This window comes from Lissotriton vulgaris, chromosome 8 (genome assembly GCF_964263255.1).
Source record: "Lissotriton vulgaris chromosome 8, aLisVul1.2, whole genome shotgun sequence".
In the NCBI taxonomy this organism is placed as follows: domain Eukaryota; kingdom Metazoa; phylum Chordata; class Amphibia; order Caudata; family Salamandridae; genus Lissotriton; species Lissotriton vulgaris.
In genome coordinates this window covers 1,263,547,548-1,263,568,644 of record NC_141696.1, presented here as the reverse complement: position 1 = coordinate 1,263,568,644, position 21,097 = coordinate 1,263,547,548, and the positions used below count along the sequence as shown (strand labels likewise).

The 21,097-nt window shown below is 42.0% G+C and overlaps 1 protein-coding gene across 1 annotated transcript in view; it reads right to left on the bottom strand.

Moving 5' to 3' along the window:
• ATP8A2 (ATPase phospholipid transporting 8A2) overlaps nucleotides 1-21,097 on the bottom strand; it is a 2,134,099-nt gene that overhangs the window by 1,021,568 nt on the left and 1,091,434 nt on the right. Inside the window, exon 25 of the mRNA XM_086935178.1 lies at nucleotides 3,175-3,347. Coding sequence (XP_086791304.1) covers nucleotides 3,175-3,347 — 173 coding nt within the window. The remainder of the gene's footprint in view (nucleotides 1-3,174; nucleotides 3,348-21,097) is intronic.

The following is a 21,097-nucleotide window of genomic DNA, read 5'->3' as shown; positions in this document are numbered from 1 at the left end:
TGCTTATTATTATTTGGGCCTTGTAGACGAACTGCTGCTCTGCACATCAGTGTCTAGGGCATCAGAAACATGTGACTGCTTCTGATTACTTCTTATGCTATGCCCCAATTTTGTAATTACCATTCTTTATCATCAGTGACTTCAGTAAGGAAGCATTTCTCTTATGAGTGCACAGAAAAATAAAATGCCTGATGTCTGCTAGCCTGAACATTGTAGCTGAATTGAATAATTAATTAACTAGAGAATGTAGTTATAAGCAGCCTTGTACGTTCTTGAACACAGTGGGTAAAGACTAGGGTGAGGTTTCCAGATGACTATGTCAATATGAATGCGACCCCACCCCAATTGTAATGAATGCAATGCTCCAGTTTCGGGTTTTTCATTCACAAATAATTATTTTCGGTTAAGCTTGCTCAATTGGATAACAGAAAAAGAGGAGAACTATAACTCGTGGAACAGAGATGGGTGCTAGGCCATTGAGAATGCACTGCACATCTACCCTTCAATTTTGTGATTCTGTGCAGCCGGGTAGAAAGAGTGTCTTATGTTCATTCATTCACAGTTGTTAAATATGTATTACTGATTACTACTTACGGTTTATTCACGTTTCAAGCATTCATCGTGGTTTTAGCTGGTTTATACCATTGTGATTTTTTTATATCAGTATATTTTTAAACAATGGGTTGTATTTTCCGAGACTCTACGTCCCTCTCATCTAGAGTTTTGGACCGTTCCTCCTTGGGTGGGCTGGCGCACTAGCCTGTAGCTCTGCTGCCGTCTTCTGGATTTTTATTGGTGCACTGGCTGCCCCTGCTTTACTCAAAGGCCTTTCCTTGGCTGGACGCGCCGCGCATGGCTCGCGCAGCGACGAAGAATTCCACCGCGCCCTTCATGTGTGAACCTGTCTCCAGTAACAAGAACATCCGGGAGGGCTGCGGATACTTCTGGCCACGCGCCGCGGCCCCAGGCCTGGTTTATCGTTGTCATGGTTGTTTATTTCTCCTTGGACGATTCGCTTGACCTCTTTCTGGGCAAACAGCAGTGGGTGTTTTGCAAATAAACATCGCATCCATATTCATGATCAGAAAATGAGCGGAGAGTGTTCCCTTTTCAAATATTAACATATTGCAAGGGAACAGTAATGCATTTGTTGCAGACGAGCTACTGGATTATAACGCACAAACCGAGACCATATTTTTCCAGTGGCCATGCTACACCCAGTGCTTAATTTGTCCAAAAAAACGCTCCAGGGCCCTGGTCAGGAGGCTGCCACAGCTTGCACCACCAGTTGCCCCAGCCAGCGCTGCCAATGACTGTACTTACACAACTACTAACATTCACACTGCTACTAGTGGGACAATTCGGAATGTTCGAGGCCCCCAAAGCTATAAGAAAGGCCTGGGAGCAGTGCATGAAATGAAAAACTAGAAATGCAGGTACTCTGTACCAGAGTACCTGCTTGTTTCTGAGAAGTGCCGGTACTCTCCCTCTCAAAATATAAAAGTGTTGGTACTCCATACCAGACAGAACTGGCCCATTTAAAGCACTGCTTGGGAGTCAGGCATTTGTTGTTTTAATGTCTATTTTCTTAACCCCTTCGCTGCGGGGGTTAATCCCCCCGCTGTGCTGGGGGGGAGGTGGCGCGCACGGCACCCCCATGCTCATGATGAGCTGAGGTCGTCATGAGCTACGGCGCTCCTGTGCTCATGACGAGCTCAGCTCGTCACAGGTGTATTGCCTCTCGTGGAACGCTCAGTACAGCGGGGGAATTCTCCCCGCACCGGAGCGTTCCACAGGCCATGACGAGCTGAGCTCGTAATGAGCACCATAGCGCCGTGGCTCATGACTAACTCAGCTCATCATGAGCGTCCAAGGAGATAATAATGAAGTGTTGTTGTTGGTCTCAAATCCTGGTGTTGTGAATGAATTGCCATGCCGAGCACCGGAAACCACCAGCTCAAATTAAGCACTGGCTATACCCCTTCTAAGTGCAAATGCTTAATAGCGGATGTTTAAGTAGCTGTGAAGAAATATTAAATCTGGGCTTGTCTTAATAGCACCCAATAGCACGCTCCTTGAACGCACTATTGCAGTCATTGTGCATTTGTCACGCTAAACTGAATACAAACACCTACCTCCCTCCTATTCCTCTGTTTCACTTACTTAGTTTATCCTAATATTTCTACTTCCATTTAAATGCCCCTTCTCCTTGGGTTTAGCAGATCTTTAGCACTCCTAGGATTCCCGTCTCTCATACTTGTTAGGGAGTTGAAATTAATTCTTATCTCAGTTCTCTCTTTTGATTTATCACTCATCCATTTTCTCCTCTAGCTTCCATTTCATATTTGTCTTCTTGCTTTAACTTTAAAAATATCCACATCTTGTCTCACACTCCCCTTTCAGATTAGAATTCACTTCCATTTTGTCAAAGTTACGCCTCTCAGATTTTTCTTTTTCTTCATCTCTCCCTTGTCTCCAACTCCCCTTTAATTTCTTTCCTAGAAAAACTCCTAAATAATAGAAGGCTCTACTAATGAAGGCTCTACTCCCGACTGAATTACGCCTTGAACCCTCTGAGGCCAAATTCCGCAGAGCCCTCAAAGCACACCTGTTTCGTCTAGCACTGCCTTAACTTTCCACCCCCCCACATACTCAGTCTCAGCGCAGGGACACGCCGGAGAGCGTAACTAAGCGCTTTATAAAATTCCAAAATAAATAATGCTTATTCAATTTACCTTGAACTACTCTCCTTTTGGAATCTCCTGAAATTGATGCACACCAAATGCTTTTTCCTACTCACCCTCGTCAGTATGTACACAACTCTTGAACTTAAACTGTGACAATATGTGATTGGTACTACCAGCTGCTATGTGCAAAGGCAAAGCTGCTTTGTAAAGATAGTCCCATTAAAACGGAGGAGGTGTGGCGCCACGGCCAGGGAGACTGACGTTGAATCAGGGGCTCACGGTTCGATTCTCAGCACCGGCGGCAGGTCAGCCCAGCACCAAGTAACTCTGGGCAATCGCTTGCTTAATCTTCCCGACGGCCCCCAGCGCCCGGATGCCTTCGGGTAGCTGTTCGCGCTTTACAAATACTGGATTTACATTTTTTTAATGACATGTAAAACAGTTCCTTGAGATCTGGACCAGGCCTACGACACCGTCCCATTCCTACCTGCAGCAGATGACAGCTTTGCACGAGAGCGCGAGGTCCAAGAAGCACTGGCGGACTTCGAATGACAACGCGTATTTTAGAGTTTGGCCATCAATGATGAGCGCCAGGTCATTCTCTTTCCCCAGAGACGTTCCAAGATTTGTGCAATGTTGAGTCAATTTTTCTCTTGTTGCCTGAAATACATATGCAAAAAAGATACATTATTTAGGTTTATCTTGTTGCAGGTAAAAATGAACAAACTAAATAATGTCAGCACAAAGCACGGATAGTGTTATGCAATCTCATCAAAATACATCTATATTTAATAAGTGTGTCCAACTGATAATTGCTTGCATCCACTCAATGTAGCCATCAAGGAACATGTTAAGACCATTTCTAAAGTACTAAAAATCAAGATAAAAGTTATGTTATCTGGCATCTATATAACAACCAACTGACACTAGTGTAGCATCGAGGCTCTGCAACTGTCCAGAGTGATTACAGGCAGACTGCCATGTTTGCTTGCAGAAATGTGTGTTTGTCGTATGACCTATCTGGGTAAAGCTGACTGAGTTGCATGAGCTCATGTCTCACCTGGTTGTGAGAATTGTCAATCTCCAAACAACAGAATACCAGGATAGCATTTTTGGATATGTAGCACCTCTTTAGCTAGTGGATGTGCCTCAGCACGCTGATGAATGAGGTCCTACTCTTCGTTTCCCTTTACTCAACATCAATTAATTTAAGAAGGATTATTTTCATAGGACATTGCCCTTCGCCACCACAAAAGTCATGCACTTTTAGAGTCATACTCTATGACACACTATGAAATGAACACAGGATAGCCGTGATCCTTGAACTACTAAAGTCCTGCCTCGGTTACTGCAATGCTATCCACTTGGGACTCGCAAAGAAACAATGATCAAAATTTCAAGAGATCAAAATCATGCTTTTTGCCTCATCTTTATCCTTACACATTCTTTGAGGGCAAAAAATCCTTCCAATGGCATCTTATCGAAGACAGCTCGGACTTCCAAGCTCTCAATCAATCAATCAATCAGGGATTTGTGAAGCACACTACTCACGTGCGAGGGTCTCAAGGTGCGAGGGGATTTGAGCAGCTCCGTCTCATCCGAAGAGCCAGGTCTTGAGGCTCCTCCTTAATACTTGCAGTGTGAGGGTTTGTCTGATGCTCAGGGGAAGTTCATTCCTGGTCTTGGCCACAGTGGAGGAGAAGGCTTTTCCTCCCGTTCTGGCTCTGCGAATGCGTGGGATTTCGGCCACGGCAAGGTCGGCTGAGCGGAGGTTTCTCTTGGATGCTTAGAAGGAGTTCTTTGTTGAGGTGTTGGGGTCCGGTCTTGTGTCAGGATTTGTAGGCATGAGTGAGCAGTTTGAAGGTCACTCTCTTTTCAAAGGGGAGCCAGTGGAGGTCTTGTAGGTGCTGGGTGATATGATACCGAGGCCGAGTCTGGCTGCGGCGTTCTGGATGGTCTGCAGTTTGAGGAGTAGAGACCTGCTGATTTTGGCGTAGAGGGTGTTGAAGCACTTGGAAGATACAGCGTTGACCGGTCGGTTCATGGTGAGGGAGGAGTCGAGTACGATGACGAGGTTGCAGGCGTGGTCCGTGGGAGGGTTGCAGAGGGCGGTGGGCCACCAGGTGTTGTCCCATGTGGAAGGGGTGGATCTGAGGATGAGGTCTTCCGTTTTCTCAGAGTTGAGCTTCAGGCAGCTGCTGCTCATCCAGGATGCAATGTCTTTCATTCCTTCCTATGAACTGTGTCTGGTGATGTCGGGTTGCTTGGTGAGTGAGAGGATGAGCTGGGTGTCGTTGGTGTAGGATACTATGGAGAGTTTGTGTTTTCCGACAATGGTAGCGAGGGGGGCCATGTAGATGTTGAAGAGGGTTGGGCTGACTGAGGATCCTTGGGGTATTCCGCAGCTGATCTCTGTGGGTCGTAGAGGAAGGGTGGGAGTCTGGATTCAGCTGGTGAGGAAGGAGCGGATCCAGTCTAGGGCAGTACCCTGTATGCTGGCGTCATAGAGTCTGACGGTTAGTGCGCGGTGGGAGACTGTGTTGAAAGCTGCTGAGAGGTCTAGTAGGATGAGGGCAGCCATGTGGCCTTGGTCTAGGAGGGTGCAAATGTCATCCGTGGCAGTTAGGAGGGCAGTCTCTGTGCTGTAATTTTTGCGGAATCCGGATTGGGAAGTGTCGAGGATCAAGTTGGATTCAATTAAGTTTGTGAGCTGGCTGTTGAAGATCTTTTCGGTGACTTTGGCTGCGAAGGGGAGGAGGGAGATGGGTCTGTAGTTATTGAGGTCTGTTGTGTCTGCGGAGGGCTTCTTGAACAGGGGCTTGACTTCTGTACATTTCCAGCCATCGGGGAACGTGCCAGTTTTTAGGGTGCAGTTGATAGTACGTCATAATTTGGTTGCTATAGCAGAGGCGGGTCTGCGAAAGATGTACGGCGGGCATCGGTCGGTGGAGGTTCCTGAGTGTATGCTCCTCATGTTTTAACAGTGTCTTTTGTAGTGAAAGAGGTCCAGGTGGTGATGGTAGGCTGGGTACAGTTATCTGTGGTTGGTGTAGTGTCAGTACCTTGGTTACATTCGAAGTTCTCGTAAGAGTCCTGATCTTGTGATGGAAGTAAGAGCGGAGTTTGTTACTGAGGTCCTGGGAGGGAGGAACGTCGAGGATTCACTGGGGGGGTAGGGTAAATTAATGTATGATGCTGAAGAGTTCCTTAGAGTTGCGGGAGTGGGAGAGGACTCTGCCTTGGATGAAGTTCTTCTTCGTGGTTCTGATGAGCAGGTGGTGTTCTGCCATGGCGGTCTTGTAGGCTTTGCGTGTTTCTGAGGTTTTGCTGTTCCTCCAAGCTTTCTAGAGTCGTCGGCACGTGCGCTTGGATTCTCTGAGGTCGGTGGTGAACCAGGTGGCTTTCGTGGTGCGTTGTCTGTCGGAGTTCTTGAGGGGCGAGTGTATTTGCGCAGTTGGTGATCCATCTGTGGAGTTCATTGGTTGTAGAGATGGCGTCGGTAATAGTGGGTGGAGGAGCACGGTTGAGGGCGGAGTTGAAGTGCTCTTCGGTGTTCTTGCTCCAGTTCCTGCACGGGGGCGTTGTGCAGGCTTGTGTGCGGTTGGTTTGGAAAAGGAGAAGTGGACGCAGTGTTGGTCGGTCCAGAGGGGTTCCGTGGTGTGGCTGCAGAAAATGTTTTTTCCTCCTGCGAAGATGGGGTTGAGGGTGTGCCCTGCCTTGTGGCTGGGGTTGGTGATGAGCTGTCTCAATCCGATGTTAGCGAGGTTATCCAGGAGGGCGGTGGAGTTGGGGTCGCTGAGGTTGTCGAGGTGGAAGGTCAGGTCTCCGAAAAGTACGTAGTCCGTGGATGCGAGGGCGTGGGGCGCAATGAGGTCTGCGATGTTAATGGTGAATGCGATGCACGGTCTAGGTGGTCTGTAGGCGAGGGTGCCATGTAGAGTCGTTCTGGGGTACATCTAGAAATGGAGGTGGTCCATGGGGTACGAGGAGTTGTTTGTGCTGGCTGTAGTTAGTCGGAGGGAGTTTGTGTGCTATGCTGGAGCTGGAAAGTTCTATGTGGCCTTGCCCCTGGTGCAGTAAGATAAGCAAAGTTATGTATTTGTTTTTTTTTTGTATTTGACCTCCATGCTGAAAATCCAGGAGTCGAAAGTCCTTGAAAACGGCATTCCTCCTTCAAAAGCTGGCAACATGAAGGACAAGATGTACATACCTATATGCGACTGAGTAGAGGCACTCTGCCTCTCTGCCAAGGTCTTAAACTTGGACGCACTCGGATTAGTATGATGGCTTTGTCCCCATAGGGCCCCTTTCTTAGGTAGAAGAATGGGCATTCTGACTGATTAGTCATTGATGGAAAAGGTAACGTATGCAACTGCCCTCTTTGCAGGACAATGAAGAACGTTTCTCTACTGAAGCGACAAACTTTGCAGTATACTCTTAAGAATCAAATGCACTACAATGTACCAGAGTTAAAACGTGGAAAAAAAATTCAATTGACTACAGATTCTATATAATTGACCATGCATTTACAGCAGAATATTTGACTGAGGCTGACTGGGCTGAGCCTGAGAGCTAATGATCAACAGCTGCTGTGTTGGAACAGATAAGTATTTACTAAAACTTTTTTGCTTCTAGAAAAGCACACACTGAAAAGTTACAGAAATAAGCAATAATCAAAAAAAGAAAGCAAAAGCAATATACAGAGTTACAATGGTACCACACCACGCAGTATCGCTAGAAAAATAATTTAATTAGGGTAATGTAAAAGAAGGTGGGCAATACAAGCATGTATATCTAAAAACCCCAACATGGATACTATACCAGTACAAAAGGGCCCTCCATAGCACATATGCTGAATGACAGCTCTCATGTGGTAGGGAGGAGTCAAATTCTTACACATTGCATTGCATTGCATTGCATTGCAGGAATTTTCTGGATGTTTTGGGAGAAGTGCCGCCTGTAAATGACCGGACTGATTATCTTTGAGAGGAATGTAGAAACACCTGTAATACAAGCTTCCACGAGACTGAGTCTGCAGTGAAAGCAGTTAGTGATGTATCCCATGACAGAGTACAGGCCGGGTGGCTAAAGTCTGTTCAAAGCTTCAAACACTGTAAAATCACGGACAGCCAGGTTTGAGTCTTGACATCGGCTCAACATCCTGTGATTGTGACTAACTCACCTAATCAGATGCAGTTTAAACAATATCAAATGTGTCTCCATGTCAAAATCAATCAATAATAATACAATTTCATAAACAAACAAAAAAAGCTGGTCGGAAACCAACGCTGTAAAATTGCACAGTCAGGTTTGAGTATCGGCATCGGCTCAACATCCTGCGATTGTGAATAAATCATCTAATCGCATGCAGCTTAAACACAAGAAAAAATATAATTGAATGTAACAAATGTGTCTCCATGTCTATGGCTAATGCCAATACGATTTAGAAAACATGCTGATCATAATTTTAAAAAAACAGTGTAGAAACAAGCACTACGCAATCGTTGCTGAATCCGACATTCCAAACACACGGCTAGTCTAAACAAGCCCAAAGACAAATGAAAAAAAAAAGGAGTAGAGGAGAAATGTAATAGGGACTGTAGCCATGAAGTGAAAACACACCCAAAGGCGGGACAAAAAATGCCAATGCCCCACTCAAAAAGCATGGATTTCCAAATGGTGGGGCGTGTTTGAAGCCCATAGATGAAATACAGCATGTTTCAAAGACACAGCTCATGTGCTGCCTAGGTGTGACCTAAAAAAGGACCAGTACCCAGGTTCCACCTGCCAGTAACCCCTGGCAGAACATCAGACTGATGCTATTCCAGGCATCTCCGAGACGTTCAGTACTGCAAACTTTTACTGTTTCAGGTGGTTAATTTTGATCTCTAAAAGCTATGAAATGTGCTTACTTTTGGCTTAATTGGTGATGTTTATATAAAATGCAAATGTAGTTTGTAAAATGCTGAGCACGTTACATAAATGGATTTATATATATTTAACATGCTTTCAGCATCGTTTTAAACAATAACAGCTTTCAAATCTCATAATTCATAGCAACTTCTATGAGGTAGGAGGGCACTGGTGGGAAACTGTTGTGGTGGTAGTGGGAAGCCGTGGGCACTCCAGTGGGAGGGGCAGCAGTGATCTAAGGTGTGAACTGAACGAGGTCAAATGGTAGAGATTGATCTTTCATGTGGGCCTAATCAGCTCATGAGAATGGCATCGGGTGGTGGTGAGGCAATGGTGGTGACCGGTTTGCCTGGCAGGGCAGCACCTAGGCTAAGACATAAGGAGGGATGTCTCAACCTAGGTGCTGACTCTCCTCCACTCTAGCTCATTAAGACGATCATGCTAATTGAGTTGATGCAGAGGAAAAACATACGTGTTTGAGGATACAAGTCTCTTTTTTGAGGAGGGCTGGCTGGCTGCCTCTACTCTTGTTATTCTATTTCTAAATCTCCTCAATGCCTCCATAATCTATTGCCAACTTTCTATTTATTAAAAACTTCTAATACAATAAAAGCAATTCAAGCATATATGTGTATCAGAAACTTAAAGTACCACAAAGGTGCAGAGCAGCCACTCTCTTCTAACAGCCTCTCCCAGGGCCGACCAGAACAAGGCTCACATCAAGCAAGAGAAGGCATCTAGTTGCATAAGTTAGCCGCATAAAATAACTGTATATGATGTTCCTGTTCTGGAAGCTGGAATAGATTTTTCCTGGTTTGCCTCAGTGAGACAAATGAGAGATGACACCTATCGGCTAAATTGCTGTTTGGAACCGGAAGACCTAACTTCTAAGGCTTACCTGCTTGATGCTCACTAAATTCTGCCACTAATCCCTTTATCCAACCAACACCCCTGATCACTTCTCTCGCAAAGCTGATAGCACTTGAAACAGCATGTCTCTCAGTATTTAGCACATTAAAATAGCAGACCATTCTATCCAGGATGCCCAGTCTTTATCATTTCACTGGAGTCTCCAACAGCTGATTTTATTGTATCCGGAGAACCTCCAGCTTGCTGTTCTGTATATGCAGCCATAAGGTAAGTGGTCTAGCTCACACCAGATTATAGAAACCAGGGTATGAACTCCAGGGTCATGTGCAAATATCAAATTGGGGAAGTTCGAAATCTCACCCTACGCACTGACACACATGCTTACTAAACAAATCTACTATGTGATGCAAATGACATAAAATGCACTCCTTTGTGGGAGATGTGGGAGCATTAAAAAAACATTTCACTCATTTTTATTAACAGTGACTGATGTCTGTTTTTCTCTCCGCGTTTCACTCACAGCTGGAGCACTCATACAGAATATAGGACAGCACTCAACAAAACAGATGGATTGTTCTCGGCCAGCAGTGCACAGAGCCAGGGAAACAGATGCATTCAGCAGAGTTCTGGGTGTGTGGCCGTAAGTGAGATATATGTAGCACATGCATGATAGGGGTGAGCATCACAAGCACTCCCAGCTTTCTGCTACTTGTAGTGCCCCTGGTTCCAAATGGGAAACAAAAGTACCAGCTGGAAGTAAAACAAGCATTGACAAAGCCAATAGATCTGGCTTTAATTAGTTGCACTCATATCCTGACCTCAAATGGCCTCTCTTCTATCTCCCCTTCTTCCACATGTTCTTAGAAGGATGGGCTGCTCAACCAGGCATTTTGCATGGGCACTCTTTCGGGTCTCCAAATGTCCTGTGTGTGAACTGAGGATTGGTGCTCAGTCATTCCATTCCCGATTTTACACCTTAGCAGGTAGGTATGGCCAATGCTTTATCATCCAAGCTATATCCCCTCCAACTGGGTCCATTAGGGAGTCTCTTTTATACGCTTTTGAATGTTTCTGTCTGCTATTGGTAATAAATCTTGATTGTGCAGTTGGAGGCATCATATAACCGAGCTAGGGAATATTTAATTTGCCTAGCCACTCTCTGGTTCAGGATCCACCTTTTACACTAAGGCTTGAAATGTATTCACTGATGCCTCCTTCAGCTCCCCTCTGCGAGCACGGAGCTCTCTGCCTCCACCCTTTGAGGTGGCAACTGAAATGGAGGTGCTGCAATATAACCTCTTACTTGTTATCTTGGCACATTAGCACCTTAGCAAACTCCCACAACCAGTGGTCAAAGAACAAATATAATATCTGCTACATTCAGTGCCCGTTAAATCATGAATCAAAAATTTTGGAAACTCATGTTTGAATTTCTAAAGTTATGCGAAAATTTCCCCAGTTTGTGCACTTTAAAGGTGACAGATGTTTCTTCTTCTAAACCTGCCGTTCATTTGTTAAAATAGCTGTGATGGAGAAAATTTCAGATACATATGAACTGCGATCTTGCAGAGAGACATGACGCTGGGAGCCTTGTTTCGTTATTGTTTCCTTTGTAAGTTGAACATAGTTACAGAAATACATGTACAAGCACTCGACTTTCAAGATGTGTTGATTTTAGACAAGAGAGTCTCTCCTCGGCCCGCATACCTTGCAGTGAAGAGTGCCTTTTCCTGCCTCTTCACTTCTATCCATTCAAATACAAACTGTTTTACTGCTTGTGAAGAAAAAGGGTTCTGCAGTTATTCTAAGTTACATCAGAAGAAGGCAAGGCTATGAAACATTAAATCACAGTATCCACATCATGCTTAGCCCAAAACAAAAGATTGAACACGATAATTCTTCACGTTTTAAACTGTTGACTTTACCGTGTAGTGCTCGAGGCTGCCATCGCAACCTGCACCTCTGCACCCAGACACCACACCGGGGCAGGTAAAACCTAACAGCTGGTGGTTCTATGGCCCTTGGCCTCTATGCACCTTAAGTCCAAGAGATGAACCTTAACTACAGTTTGCAAGCGAGCTATGTATATGTTCTGGGCTTTTGAAGTAACATCTTAATTACTAACAAGTGCAGAGTCATTTAGGAGATGGTCAATTTCCTTTATAAATCAGAATTTAGATGAGTTCTAATTTCCACCTTCGGGGTCTACGTTCACCGAGTTCACTCCCATTGTAAATCTTCAATATATGTACTGAACCAACGTTATTCTTGCATAGAATACATGTGCTTTGATAATCAATAGACATACACATAGGAAACTGATAGTTTCACCATGTTGCTAAGAACAGTATATGCAAGCACATGAAACAAGGTAAGGGTCAGGCATACTCCTAGTGTGTCTACGGTGTTGTGTTGAGTGCTACTTACCGAACAGCATCTTCAACACCTCATCAGGGGTAGCAAGCGCTATAAAAATGCAAACTTTTTCCCACTTCTATCCCTCCACTATCCTTCTCAATTCAAATAACAAACTAACATACCCACCATTCAAATGTTTTATATTTCACTATACTAATTCACCACGAATGGGTTCCAGAGTAGCATGCTACTCACTGAAAATGTGCTTCAATACCTCATCAAGGTTGGCAAGCACTATATAAATGCAACCCTTTTCCCTCCACTATCCTACTCAATCCAAATAGCAGACTAACATATCCACCACTCAAATTACTTTCATATTTCAATATGCTAATTCGCCACTAATCCTTTATGAGTTCCGGTGTAGCGTGCTACTTGACGAAAAAGCGCTTCAACACCTCATCAGGGGTAGCAAGTGCCATATAAATGCAAATCTTCACCCTCTTCTATACCTCCACTTCCTTCTCAATCCAAATAACTGACTAACATATCCTCCACTCAAATTACTTTCATATTTCACTATACTAATTCACCACTAATCCTTTATGGGTTCCGAAGTAGTGTGCTACTTGCCAAAAAAGTGCTTAGATGCCTCACCAGGGGTAGTAAGCGCTATATAAATGCAATTACAATACAATAATGACAAATCTTTGTAACACCAACAACATTTTCAGGAACGGGAAGACATTTAACAGCTCAAAATCTTTGCAGTGGCCGTGGATATCTTATTCGTCTTTCTATAATCTATTTATTTTATAACCAAGCAGCCAATCCTATTACCTTTGGTAAGCGATTGAGATAGGAACAAAATATAACATAAGACAACAATGACTGAAGCGTTATATATAGCAGTTCTGCCTGTGGAGAGGATGGTATGATGGGCCCCCAAACAACAACGTTTGTGCAACTTTTTAGCCTGTTTATCAATCCTTACTTCACATGTAACGTGGCATGACACATCGAATCAATATATAACCTGTTCTTTTATGTAAAGCTTCTTGTAGCACTATTGCCATTTCTAAATGCAGTAAATGCCAGGTGTCAGCATCACACAATTTAATGGCACTCAATTTACCAACCTTCGAAGGACGCAAGGTTGTGCTGGCCTTCATAGGATTCGAACTTCTGACCTTTAAAATACCTAACGCCAGCATGTGTCCCACTTAGAGACATTGTGTCAGCTTTGGCAGGCCTGTAAACAAACTGGAAGTCATCGGTTTCACCGCACGAGACCACAGGCTTCCATTCTTTGACAAAGTTATTTTTCAACAATGAGGACTTCCACTACCAGACTTTTTTTGTACATTTAAAAATGTAATTTCGGTTTATAACATTTTACTGAACAGTGCATTTACCGCATGTAAATGCTTCGTTGGAGTTTCATACAGTGATTTCCCCGGTGCAACTATAACATATTTGCAATGTATCTATATTACTAACGCTTTGTTGTTGCTCTGAAGGGTGGGACAACATTTGTTCTACCCGGAGATGTAACATTAATCATTTGTGAATGATCTGCTCTTTATTGTACCTGTGGCTATTTCACAAGTATTCAAAACAAGCCATTTACAAGGAGAGCCAAGTGCTGACACGTTCAGCCATCACACTGAGGTGCACACAGGGGCAGCTAAATGACATCCAAGAATATAGATCACATCTAGGACCGCTCTTTTCTGAGCCAGAACTGAGCAATGTATCCACTTCATGTTTTCTTGCTAAAACACGCCCTGGGCAGAACACTGCTTCCAATTTATCATCCGCAGCTCCAAGGGGTCATGTGATAAGCGTCTACAATGCAGGAAAATAAACCTGACTACTTTGATGACTGGGACGGATTACGGGCTGCTAGTGTTAACACACTTCACTTGAGGTAAGAGCAAGGAGAAGCTAAAGCAGACAAAAACCTTAAAATAACATGTTTACATTAATCGGCACCATGCCTTCTGACTCAGCTCCAGCTATTGTAAGTGGCATTTGCGTGTGCCAAGCTTGACAAAGTGTTGGCTTCACCTCATAAACGTGCATAATTGAACATCATCTGTTAAGGAGACAGAACCTGTATCCTGAAGCGAAGCTCGAGAATGACCTCTACTCTGAGGAGACTCGCACAGGGCTGGAAGCGTTCCCGCCAAAACCCGTGGACACGTATTACCTCTCCGGAAAACAACTACTTATTATGAAATCCCACTAGCGATATTCTGTTAGCACGCACTGTGGCTCGAATATAAACTAACATAGCTTTGTTGAAGCTTGTTAAAGCTCAAGGGTCTGGCGTTAGCGGCAATGTTCCCTCTAAATGTTTTCCCTCTGTGTGCGGTAGTGTATGGTCTCTGTACACTGCAGCCAAGGCTATGTGCGCCAGTAACCCGACTGCGCGTGTGGTTGCAGTGACAAATATCAGTGCAGATTGTGTGAGTATTCATGTTAATCGTAGCGCCAGTCATGTGCTGCAATTACCATCAATACTTTCTCAGAGGCACACAATATGCCCCGCACTGGGCCGGCCTTAGCGCTGGGGGCGCCCTGTATGACAACGTTTGTTGGCGCCCCCAATGATCCCACAGCATGTGATTCCCTCACTATTATCCTTTAACAGTGCACCTCTAGGTCTCCATTAACACTCTCTCTGAGATGTATTTAATTTGTTTTATAACGTCGCTCATACCAGTGTAGGGTGTACTTTACATTGCACACATATTAAACAGAGACAATCAATCATAGGTATGTAAATCAGTGTAGAAGAAATGTTACATATGACAGAGGACTGCAAGGTATAGGAGTGACATGTCATTCATACTGATAGGCAGCGTAGTTTAAAAGTGCTTTGTATGGAGAAGCACAAACTCAGAATTTAAAATGCAACACCATGGTAAGGATTTCTCTTTAATAAGAATCACTTTTTACTCAAATGATTATAAAGTAAATCAAATCAAAGTAATCAAATGATCAAATGATTACAGAAAACTCGGTTTGCAACATTAGGATAATGAATTGCTGAAGAAAAAAATCATAATGCTCTAATCTATGCCTTGCAGTATGCATGAAGTTCTTGGATGACAGTTAATAGTTTACTGTTCTATATTAGGATTTTAACTTATAAACTGCAAGTAACAAAATTACCTCTATGACATAAGTAGTAACCCGCTAATCAATTTTCATTCTATGCACTTTGTGATCTGCACGGTACACGTTCTTTGCAGCAGGCATATTAACCCTCTGCACTACCGTAAAACATCCACAAGTGAAAATTCCCATCTCTCTAATACAACAAGTAACACCTACAACAAGCGAGGACTGTTGGCTTTGTCAGTGGTTCTTATTTGCATATGATAAATAAGCACCAACTACGCCTTTGTTGTCTATAACACTAAAAATGCTTCAGTTCTAACATGATGACATTGAAAGAACTATAACAGGGGCTACTATATATGTTTGCGTCCGTCCACACTGAGAGGTGCTTTGAAGCAGCTTCCAGTCACAATATACAAAGGGAACAAAAGAAATGAACACATTTGTGGCTTGGCGCTACAAAGCTTCCTGCGATAATTGCCTCAAACCCGATCTCAGTGGCTCTCAAGAAATGCGCCTCAGATAGGGTTCCGAAACTGCCCCTGTTGACACATCAGGCGTAGATGTTGTTGCTAAACCATGAAGGCTCCTACCACATGAGCCTGCAAATCTCTTTTCCACTACAGAGGACGTTTACCCTGAAAACACAAGGCAGTGTTTGTGGGCAGTTAAAATCTGTTTTTGGGTAGCCTGCCAGCAATTTTTTTTCCCACTGTTCTCAAAACGTTGTCTTGTCAGAATATTTTACAGAGAGCCAAATGCACAAGTCATGATTGTAAAATTCTTTGCATTTCTTTCGTTGAAAGGGCGTGGCTGCAGGGCAGATTGTGTGCCTTTGTTAGAGTAATCATGTTAATTGCAGCCCTCGATGGGCGCTGTGATTAGCATGAATACTTTCACAAAGGTTTACAATCTGCCGCGCAGCAGCGCCCTTTCAACAAAAGAAATGCAAGTGCAGGTGGCACTTGCTGCTGGACTAACGTTGTGTGCGCTTCAAATGTCACACTGCGCGCTCAAGGAGAGACCGGTGCGCGGGCGCCCACGCGCGCAGCTTACTGGGACTAATGGTTAGCGGTCAGTATTTTGGTTTTGCCAGTGCTTGTCTTGTTTTATCGTCTTTGTAAAAAATGCATTATTCGGGATGCTCCTGGGCCTCTGTCTATCTGTGTGTGTGTGTATGTGTGTGTGTGTGTGTATGTATTTATTTATGTATAAATTATCTACTGGCGGTCGCCAGTAGATAGTTATAGTTAGGAACTATTATTCATAGGAAAACCGCAACATTCTATTGCCAATAACTTTGGCGTCGATGGATGAATCTTCTTGAAATTTCCCAAACTTTTGGCCAGCTCAGTTCCGCTCCTTCCCTGGGGGTGATTGGTCAAGCGGGCCGAGAAAAAAGATGGGTCCCAAAATGCGTTTTCCCCATGCAATTTTCCATAGGACCTTTAACTCCGGTTACCACTTTACTACCCTAAACTTTAAATCTAGACTAGTAGAACCTCCTACACTAGCTAAACACCAGTTTATTTCCTAGAACATTCCCCTACCATCTATATTGTACAAACACCACAGCATTATCTTAAAGTCTGAAATGCTATCCCTAGCATGATCTCTTATGGTACATAAACACCACTGCCCTATGCTAGAACACTACCCCAGTATGAATCCTTATACTACCTAATCACCATTTCAGCTCTCTAAAGCTTAAATCTATCACACCAGAATCCTTTACACTACCCAAGCACTACTATAGTATCTTACTACTGTATTTATAAGGAATATGGTTATTTGTCTAGAATCACACAGTGAGTCTGTGCATTTAGGATTTAGTCTTAGAGAAGTATTTTGGTAGTTCATGTGTTCTTATGTGATCCCCTGAGCAGGACTAGGGTGTCAGGGTGTGTCTACCCTGTCCCCTTTTTACATTATGCACACATATTTCACTGACTTCCTCAGCCTCGCTTCTACCGAGGCCCAAAATGGATGCCAACAGTTCCTATTCGAATGTTCACAACAGCTTGACAGCAACTTAGAATTCAGTGCATCATCGGGATGGTGCGCTTTTCCTACGAAGCCAATCTTCGCAATCCTCGCACAATCCGCAGATCCTCCGAGCCCATAGATATATAAATGACTTTAACCGTAATTTTCAAAGAAACTACTGAACAGATTGATACCAGATATGCCAAAGGCACAAGTCGGAACTCAGGACTACCTCTCTGCCAAATTTGGTGTAATTTCGTTCAGTCATTCGGGCTGTAGCTCACAACAGTACCTCACCACAATCTTCTACACTCGTCAAACATCATTGTAGTAATCCGCATGACCACCTACAGTATACAAACACCACTGCACTATCTTAAATCCTAAAACACTATCCCTAGCATGACCCTGTACATTATATAAAGACCACTGGAGTGTCATAGAACACTGTCTTAGCAAGACCCTCTACAGTACACACAGTCCACTGCACTACTGTAAACCCTAAATCTACCCCAGTACAACCTCCTACACTACCCAATCACCATTGCACTACCCTAAACATGAAATCAATCTCAGCATGACCTCCTACACTACCCAATCACGACTGCACTATCCTAGACTACTACTCCAGCAGGACCCCCCTATACTACACAAAGACCACTGCACTACTCTAAACCCTAAATCTACCCCTAGTACGGTCACCTACACTATGCAATCACCAGTGCAGTTCCCTAAATTCTAATACATTACCCCAGCACGATCTCCTACACTACCCAAATACCACTGCGCTATCCTAGAACACTACCCCAGCACGAGTTCTTACACTAGACAAACACTGCACTACTCTAAATTCTAAATCTGTAGTGTTCTAAAACCATAGTGAGTGTTTATGTACCATGTAGTAATCTATTTACTGAAGTAAAAGTGTACCAATTATGAATTAACTCATTGTCTTTCCTTGTAGTACTGTGATCATTTAAATATATATGTACTCATAGACTGCTTCAGGTTTTAGTGTTATGGAGTGCTTCAAAATGGTATGCACTATGTATGTAGTGCTCTTACAACTTTCACAGTTCTGCTTCAGGCCTACAATTTTTTAGTTAGAATGTACATGAAATGTGTTTGTATAGTAATAAAAATTAATACTTTTTAAAAGTTTTTAATAAATACTTATAAATGTTTATTTTTTACAGATACTGGTTATCATCGTTAAAATAAAATGATCATGCCGCACAAAGAAAGATGAATAAAAAGTCAGAAAAAGGATACTTATTTGAAAAAAACTCAACCACAACTCTTGGAAGACCAACATAATGTGGCTAAAAGAGAACAATTTCTGATAAGACTTCAAAAGACTTTATAAAAAAGATTACTAGACTGAGAAAAAAATATATAAATGTGCAAAGCAGTGAACATTTTCCAAGTGCAAGAAATAGTGCAAAGAATAGGAAAGACAAAAAAAGGCAATGTAAAAACAAAGGATACAACTTATAGTAAAAGAAGAGAAAATCAATATAAAGAAATTCAGCAAAAATTATTTTACAACAGAGTTGTGAATAACTTACTGAAAGACACAAAAAAATATAGAAACAGAACATTATTTTATAAAAAGAAGAAGCATATTGAATCCATTGTTGAAAAGGCTTTTGAAGTAAAGAGAAAACTTTTTATTTTAGTACTTAAGAGAATTAGATCATTTGATAAACCAATACATTTAATAAATGCCAAAAGTAAGAGGAAAAGAGTAATTAACAAAACTAATTTGTGATTTTTTTTTAGTACAATGGAAACACAGTTCAAGTTCAGAGCCTTTTATTTTAATGAAGAGAGTTATTTACAGAGCAATAATTTATTGCATGCAGTTGAAACACCATTGGTCGAGCTTATGAGGTTAGAGATGGTTGTCCAATTGAGAAAGAGCAAATGGTTCCTAGAAATGCAGAAGAAGTGATAGCTGATGAAGTTCTAGGCAGACGTCCTAAAGCCCCAGTGTACACTTGGGATTGTAGTAGTATTTGTAGTGTACGGCAAGATTCTAATGATAAATTACGCAATTTCTTACAAGCATATTGCGAAAAAAGTGTTAAACAAAAGATTAAGCTATTGCAAGGACTAGACCCTTGCAGAGTGAGAAAACATACTGGTTTGCAAGGTCATTCTCTGGCTTGTCTTTCTAGGAAAGTATGTCAAAGGGTTTTTCACCATTTAAGGATGTTGGCAGTACATCATACTCAAATGCGGAAGTTAGTGAGAAGATTGTATTATGCAAAAGGTCCAGCACTAAAGTTAAAGGAGTTAAACAGTGCTCTTTTATGTTGTTCAGTATCAGATGTGAAAAAGGTTTGTGATGATATTGAGTTTTGTTACTTTGGTCCTGAACAAGAGAGTGAAGAAACTCAGGCATTAATACAAGAAAATGTTGAAGAGAATGTTGAATATAGTTGTACAAACATTTTTAAAATGAAATTACAAAGTTTAAGGTGATTTCAGGTGAAAGGCCAAATTATTATTGTATTTGGTGTTGCCGAAATCACTACAAAAATCAGACTAGGAGTGTTGATCTGTATTTAAAAAGTGAAAAAGTAAATAATGATACGTGGAAAGAATTTGCAACTCATTTCTTGGTAGAGAATTGTTTTGATTTGGGTTCTTATCAGCGTATTTGTAAATACTGTTATAACAAGTTAGATGAGAATAGAATGCTGGCTGGAGCAGTGCATAATCATTTAGAGTTAGTTGCTATTCCTCCACAACTGACAGATCTCAATACCTATGAGTCTATTCCTATTCAGTGTGTACACCAGCTTCAGGCTATTGTTCGTATGGAGCCTAAAACAGGTAAATTGCTTCCGTCAGATTTACAAAGAGGATTAAAAGGAAGAGTGGTGTATTTACCATTAGATTTAAAGAAAAATATTGAAACTATTGGTGTAGGCAGTGTAGAAAGTGAAGTATGACATTATTTGGAGGAAAACACGTCATAGTTTTTAGAGATCTAAAGCAACTAACTCCTGTAAAAGGACAACCAGTTTTTAAAACACTTGCACATATACACACCAGAAAGTCTCTGGGTAGTGTTGGCAACGTGAACATTTGGCCATATTTTGAATACAAAGAACTCATTATAAATATGCGACAGGTAAATGATGTTGATTATAGAACTATTCTCCAAGATATAAGAATTGGACTACTGACTGAACATGAAAACAAGCTTTGCAGACTCGATTACTTTCCAACTTGTTTCAAAATGAAAATGTAGTTCCTGAGAAAATATACATGAAATTTGCAGATAAGAAATCTGTAATCTGCTTAATGCCAACACTGCGTGAGTGTTCTATATTCAATGAACAACTTTGAAACTGGAAAATGAAGAAAGACTAAAAATGGAAGCCATCGATAAAATAGAATATGATGGAATCAATATTATTTTGATCGAAAAATTGAAGACAAAATTGGAATCTTTAGAAAAATCAATATCTAAAACTGCTGGTTTAGAAAAGGATCTATATGCATGTAGGAACTGTTGGATAATTTTAAGGCGTAATTTCGATGTAGAAAAAGGTTTAGTTAATGGAGCAATAGGTAAAGCTGTATATTTTGTTAATTATCTAAATGAAGATGGTATTTAATTCATAAAGATTACATTTGATCATATTGAAGAAGTGAAACAAATTGGTCGTTGTTCTGTTAGTTTTTTGCTTGTTAAAGATTTATATGACCGTAGAAAACAGTTTCCATTTTCTCTGGCATATGCAGTGACTATTCATAAATCTTAAGGTGTAAGTGTTGACAGTGCTTTGGTGTTTAAAGAAGGTATGGCATATGTTGCTTTGTCATAACATTATCTGGTTTGTTTTTGATTGATTTTGATGATGCCAAGATTACTGCAGATGCCAACTGTGTCAAAGAATACAATAGGTTAGGCAGAACATATGCTCCTAATTTACATCAATATCATGTATTTGAAAAGTGTGTGGTTGCTCGAAAAAGAAGGTATGAGAATATCTGTATTGACGGTGTAGGTAAAGGAAAAAAACAAGAAAATGTTGTGATTGCAAGCAAAAGAAAAAGGACACTGTTGAAGAGATTGTTGGTTTTCAGTTTGAAAACAGTTCTGGTGTAAACTGCTATGCTAGTGTAGTTGTCAATGT